General features: G+C 38.3%; 1 protein-coding gene across 3 annotated transcripts; it reads right to left on the bottom strand.

Annotated features, from left to right (window-relative positions):
* Window positions 1–404: 404 nt before the first annotated feature.
* On the bottom strand, window positions 405–4,792 carry LOC108735824. 3 transcript variants are annotated; one of them, XM_025975209.1, is made up of 6 exons: window positions 3,732–4,115; window positions 3,255–3,603; window positions 2,815–3,140; window positions 2,564–2,758; window positions 1,368–1,769; window positions 405–1,301 (listed from the first exon to the last, which is right to left on the bottom strand). In XM_025975209.1, exons 2-6 carry the CDS (start codon window positions 3,577–3,579, stop codon window positions 537–539), a joined length of 2,013 nt encoding a protein of 670 aa, XP_025830994.1. In that variant the 5' UTR covers window positions 3,580–3,603; window positions 3,732–4,115; the 3' UTR covers window positions 405–536. The 3 variants fall into 3 exon arrangements, with proteins under 3 accessions (XP_025830994.1, XP_025830995.1, XP_025830993.1); XM_025975210.1 differs by lacking the exons at window positions 3,255–3,603; window positions 3,732–4,115 and adding an exon at window positions 4,145–4,792; XM_025975208.1 differs by having other exon boundaries at window positions 3,255–4,115.
* Window positions 4,793–6,021: the final 1,229 nt, after the last annotated feature.

Genomic DNA, 6,021 nt, shown 5'->3' with positions numbered 1-6,021 from the left:
CTTTCTGTAGTAAAACAGTAAGATATGTCGAAAATGCTGCTTATCGCTCTCCATATTTAAAAGGGCACCAACCAAAAACTACTGCGTAGAATTAATTGGAATTTTTCACACAAGCCTTGCTATATGAGCTCTCAAAGCATATAAAAATTATACGGCTTAAATGTGAAGTTGGGTGCAAAAGAATACAATTAAATCCTCTGTCAGGAAAAAACGAAATGACTTTCCGAACAACCCTATAATTTTGTTTTCAGCCTTTTTCATTTGTTTTAGTAATTCGTTCTTAAATTTTATTTTTCTCTTTTGTTTTTATCACTTGTTTAATACGTACCTTTTTTTCAGGTGGTGGTCAAATCTACAGAAAAAACAAAAACCAAAAGACAAAAGAAACGATTTATTAATCATAATAAGGTAAACTAAAAAACATTTTTATTCATGCTAATAATATTACACTTAGTAGGTATTATTATTATTATTATTTATTTAACGTGAAAACTTCAATGAAACTTTTTTTCTTCGAACAATATTTTTCCTTCCCGTTATTCCTTATTGACAACTTCTTCCAATAATTCCACCTTGTCGACGACGTCCTTGCTGTTATCTTCTTCATTCAGCGAAACGATGTCCGTTATTTGTAAGTTTGCGATTTGTTTGTTTTCTTCTTCTTGCTTTTTATTGTCGTTCTTGGCGGAAGTGTCCATGTTCTGGACGACCGTTTCTTCGATGTCGATCCCCGCGTCGCGTGTGCCATCTTCGCATTCTTCGTTCAGCACATGTTCGTCTTCTTGGTTGTCGCTGGTTGGTTTTTCTTCCATAATGGTACCGTCTTGGTCTCGTTCGTCAATCTCCAGAATGCCACCCTCGTCGTCGTCGTCGTCATCGTCATCTGACACGGTCCTTTCTTCCACTTCCACTATTATGTCCGGGTCTTCGTCTTGGAGACCTTTCTCTTTCGCCGTTTCCTCGGCTTGAGACGTTATCACGAAGGGAACTATGGTCTTTTCCCTGGACGTTTCGACATTGTTTGTCATCAGCATCACACGGTCTGCTTCGATTCCAGTGATGAGAACGTCTTCGTTGTTTTCGGCCGTTCGGACGATACGTCTTATGGTCCTGGGGGGCGGTGTCGGCGATCTTGCTTGCACCTCCGGTTCAAAATCTTCATCGATGGGTTCTGACTTGATACTGGTCGTGTCTATTAGGGGATCCGACTCCACCGGCGTCTCGAAATTGTGATAGTACCTCGGGATCTTCACGTTGGGACGCGATCTCGTTCCCCTTCTCATTCGAAGGGGTATGTGGGACTAAATACAAAAAAGAGGAGAGCAATATAACAACAATTAACAATAATTCAAGGTGTCTCGTCATACCTCATCAATCTCAGGTCCTTTTCGTTTCCTTAGTTTCTTCCCAATGGTCCGTTTGGGAATGGTCTTGATATGTTCCCGTTGTTTGACGACTGCCGGTAGTTCTTCTTGCCGTCGCGTCTCTTCCTGGTACGTGGGTTCGAGGAGGGCCAGGGGATCGGTAATGGGTAACTGCTCGAGGGGTAACACGGCCGGTTTTACGTACGCTGGGGTGGTTGTCGTTCGTCTGTTGTCTTCGTCGGTGACCCGTTTCACGATCAAAGGCTTCGGCACGGGCTTCACCTGGGGTTCGAGGACGGGTGGGTGCGATGGTCGCGACGTTTTTTCGAAAAGTTTTGGAATTTCGGAAACCGTTTTGTGGGCAGTCGTGTTTTGGGTTGTCGATTTGCCGGCCAAACCTTTTATCTAAATCGAAATAAAAAATACAAGACGTAAAAACAACACAAAACACATCATGTAGTAAACAGCCAATAAAGAAAGCGATAACTGGTATTGGTTCTACCCTTACTACTACACTAAATAGTGAAGAAAAAGTAGGGACATCGAACGCTGTTATTCGTCGGTTATAAAAAATTGAAAAAGGAGTAGGAGATTTATCTGCTAGTGGATTCAGAAAAAGGGGAAAAACACATAAGTTGCAATGTTCGCACTACTGGAGAAGTAGGGGGACCGTCGAACGCTATTATTCGTCGGTAATAAAAATCGATGATGACGTAGGAGATACATGATCTGGTTTTGGGTAATCGTGGATTGAGAAAAAGGAGAGAAATACATAACTGACCAACTCGAACTGCAATGCAATTGGTTTCGTTCGTACATAAAAACAAAACAGCAACTAACCAATGTCGTAAAGGATTTTTAAATAAACTTCTGCTATTGGTTTAGTTCATGTAAACAAATCCCTCCAACGAACCAATATTCTAACAGATTTAAAGAATCTTCGAAGAATTTTATTGGTTCAGACATGAACTATTTTTACTATGATCGATGACAATTTAGACAATATTAATACGTAAAATTAAGCGAATTAAATTAGTGAATTAACTTTACCTATTACAGCTAACCTCAAATTAATTAAAAAAAATTGTTTCTGCTGCCACTTCCTCGTCGGGAATCGAACCCGACAGTAGCAACAATTTTTCCTTATAAATTTGAGGTTATCTTCGTAGGTAAAATTAATGTGTCCCAAACAAACTCACCTTTAGAATTTCTGCAGCTTCTAATAACTCTTGCAATTTCGTTTGCACTATGTTGACTTCCCCGACGTACATAAATTCAGTTAGAGATTTCAGGACCCAATAGGGGATGTCTTTTAAAAATATGACAGGATGTTGATGGTGGTCTATACTTTCCAAAATTTTTTCGAAATAGGAACTACAAGACGACAATATCACCTAAAAGCAAATAACAACTTAATAAAAATAAAAAAAACTCAAGACAAGAAACATACCCTGTGACATTTAATCATTTGACCCTCCGCTACGAGGGTGACATCGACGAATTGTTCCCTCTTTAGTAAATATGGGAACGAAGTTTGCATATTGTTATGATGGCTGTTCCATCTAAGACAAACTTCTTCGGAGGCGGGCGGTATGGTGATGTTTTCCGTGGGTTTGGGAGCGATCGGTTGGAACTTGGGGGTTTTCGCGGTTGCTTGTCGGGTGACTTTTAGTTTGGTGGGTGACAGCGGCTGGCTGTGCAACTGCTGTTCTACGGGGTTTGTTGGCGTCATACTTGAACTTGTTGACGCTATCCTCTGAGTCAACGGTACAGAGTCTAAAAATCGATAGAACGTGATAAATCTAGGATATTTGGTAGATTTCAGAAATAAAACAGGTAATAAAAATCTAACTGTGGCCGTGTAAGCCTGCGATAGATGTAAATAACTACCTAAGCTACTGCTATCGTTATTGAATTCGTAGTCTTGGAGCATCACATTCTCGATTTGATACGCGAATTTCTTATTCGATTTCTTCGAGTTTTTCGAGTGTTTCTTCTTTTTGTCTTTCTTTTTTATGATAGACACGGCTGGTGTGGTGTCTTTTGCGAAAATGGTGTCTCTCAAACGACGCCAGCGTCGCACGTTCGACTCCGGTATTCCATATTTTCGCTGAGCTTCCCTTGTGCTTTGCTGTTCGGCGTACAGTATCACCTTTTGCTTAAATTCGCGATCGTACGTGTTGAAACGGGGTATTTTTATGTTTTTCGATTTCATTTTTTCGAATTACTCATAGGAAACCTGTTATTTTTTTGATCAGTAAGAAAAACTAATACGATGCTGATGGTGGGAGTGTCTTAATTGGCCATTTCGTTTTATATTTTTAGCATCTGCTCAAGACAAATGAAAAAAAGACAAAAAATTTTTACCATATTGCAGGATTCGAACTCGCGCACTTCGGCGTGGCAGACCAACGCTCTAACCATTGGACTATTTACGAAATTGCTAATTATTTTGCACAGTCAGTTGCTGGGTGCGTAAAACCTCGGAGAAAACGAATTTTCTTAGAAATTATGCCTAGCTAGATCGATTTCTTGCTACATAATAATTAATATACATTTTTTTTTTGTGGTTTCCCTATTATAGTTGTTAGGAATGTTGCAGATGCGTGCGGATACCGTTGTAGAAATTTTAATAAGGACAATAACATACATATGTATTTTCGACAACAATTTTCGTAAAAGTAATTAAAATACATTAGATCTTTTTTGTCAATTTTATTAAGATTATATTAGGTACTCAATGGTCAAACTTCGGAAATAATAACGTTATTAATCCTTACCTGATCCGTCAGTTTTCATTTGAGATTGATGATCGCTATCAGAGCTTAGAAATACCGAATACTGTTCTGGGTGCATGGATTTTAAATGACTTTTCAAAGATGTAGTCGTTCTTCCTTTGCGAGAATAATTCTTCTTGCAAACATTACACTGAGCTCTATCCCGGTCTTCGCTGTCCAGTTTAAAATAAGTCCAGATTGCACTTTGAGTTGACAGCGGCATTATTGATAAATAATTACTGCCGTGTTTTGCGACAATTTATTTATTTACTATTGTGCACAAAAGATCTGTATGCTGTAAGTCAAATGACAAAATGTAGGGCGACCGGACAAAGTAACACCTGATGATTCGTCAGCCAAAGAAGTCGAATACGCGTCGGTCCCCTTCCTCTATGTGGCTTGCGTCACATCCGCATCGGCTTCGCAACAATTATTGATAATGACGGATGCAGAACAGACGTGCGATGCAGATGTTAAAAATAATCCGCGAATGCATGCCGATGCGAACGCAAACTTCTGCAACATCCCTAAATACGTAATTTTACCTTCCTACCTAAGCGAAAAATCTAGATAATATTGATTGTATTTCATAAATTTATATTTGGTTTTCAAAAATTGTTTAGGATAGTCGTGGCCTACAGTCCTTCCGCAAACTTTATCAAATAAAAAAGAAAATTGGTACCTTTATTATAAGATCACTCACATACGTCTATCCGCCCGTCACAGAAATTAATTTTACAATTTTATAATTTTATTATTTTATAAATGTCAATTGCATCACTGGACTTACCACTAGTGTTAAAATCTTGACGAACCTATCTAACCAATTACGTGACCTCTTAAAGTCAACAATATTCAAATTTTAAGCAATTTCGAAAGCCCGTTCCTGTATTAAGGGTCCAGCTATTGGAACACTTTTTTCCCTAGCTTTACGAAACCAATCTGAAACTGATTGATTTATATCGAATTCTTCTGTTTTTTGAAATTTCCGTTTAGGATCTCCACCGGGTTTTCCTTGTGCGAATTTCTTTTTAAGTTCCATTTTGTTTTTTAGAATTGCGTTCACTTGCGTTCTGCCAACGCCAAAAATGTTTGCTAACTTTCGAGCACTTATACGACGTTTTTCACTTTCGTGGATGATTTCCAGTTTTTCTCTAATAGACAAGCGGCGTCTAGCTTGTTTTGCAGACATGCCTTTTACTGGTCTGAAACTGCCAATTGATTGGCAATCATGTTGGAGATCAAATATAGTATTCTCTGAAATGGTTGGGTTTGTGACCGCTATTAATGCCGTAAGAATTGACCGTGGCCGCTATATAAGAAAGGTATTGGTTTACAGCAGGGCCGGCTTTTGATTTCTTAAACAGGGTGCAGAATACTGGAGGTAGTCAGAAAAAAATCGTTAACATGATTCATCTCATTTTGGACACATTTGCTGGGTTACGTAATCGTTTTTATGGTAACTAGCCCGCGTTAGCAGAGATACGGCGGCCATGTGTCTAACTCTTCACCTGGACATATTTATAGCTATTAGGGCCATTATAAGAACTTTGATATAAATTAACATCAAACTTTACATGACTTTCTTGAAACTGACAGTTTTACTACCCATTTTAATTAATAAATATTCGGAAATATTTTCAAATAACTACTGATGATTTTTTGAAAATATTACGCTCACTAACCATGATTTTTCAAGTATTAATAGTTAATATGTGATAACAAACAGACTCGTGTGAGTGATCTTATTATAAAGATTAGAAATCCTACAGAACAAAAAAAGTATCGGTCACGTTTTGGTATCGAACCCGGTCGATAACTATTTTATACATTTTTCAGTTTCTGCTTAAAATTCTTATTTCTGTCTCGCACTTGCGACT

Source organism: Agrilus planipennis, unplaced genomic scaffold (genome assembly GCF_000699045.2).
Source record: "Agrilus planipennis isolate EAB-ADULT unplaced genomic scaffold, Apla_2.0 scaffold69, whole genome shotgun sequence".
Taxonomy (NCBI): Eukaryota; Metazoa; Arthropoda; class Insecta; order Coleoptera; family Buprestidae; genus Agrilus; species Agrilus planipennis.
This window is presented reverse-complemented; position numbering and strand designations above follow the sequence as displayed.

Excerpts from the sequence above, each read along its gene's own strand:
- LOC108735824 (XM_025975208.1), bottom strand. The coding sequence starts at position 3,579 with ATGAAATCGAAAAACATAAAAATACCCCGTTTCAACACGTACGATCGC. Across the intron at positions 3,141-3,254 it reads TAACGATAGCAGTAGCTTAG|ACTCTGTACCGTTGACTCAG; the intron begins GTAGTTATTTAC and ends ATCGATTTTTAG. Across the intron at positions 1,770-2,563 it reads AAGCTGCAGAAATTCTAAAG|ATAAAAGGTTTGGCCGGCAA; the intron begins GTGAGTTTGTTT and ends ATTTCGATTTAG.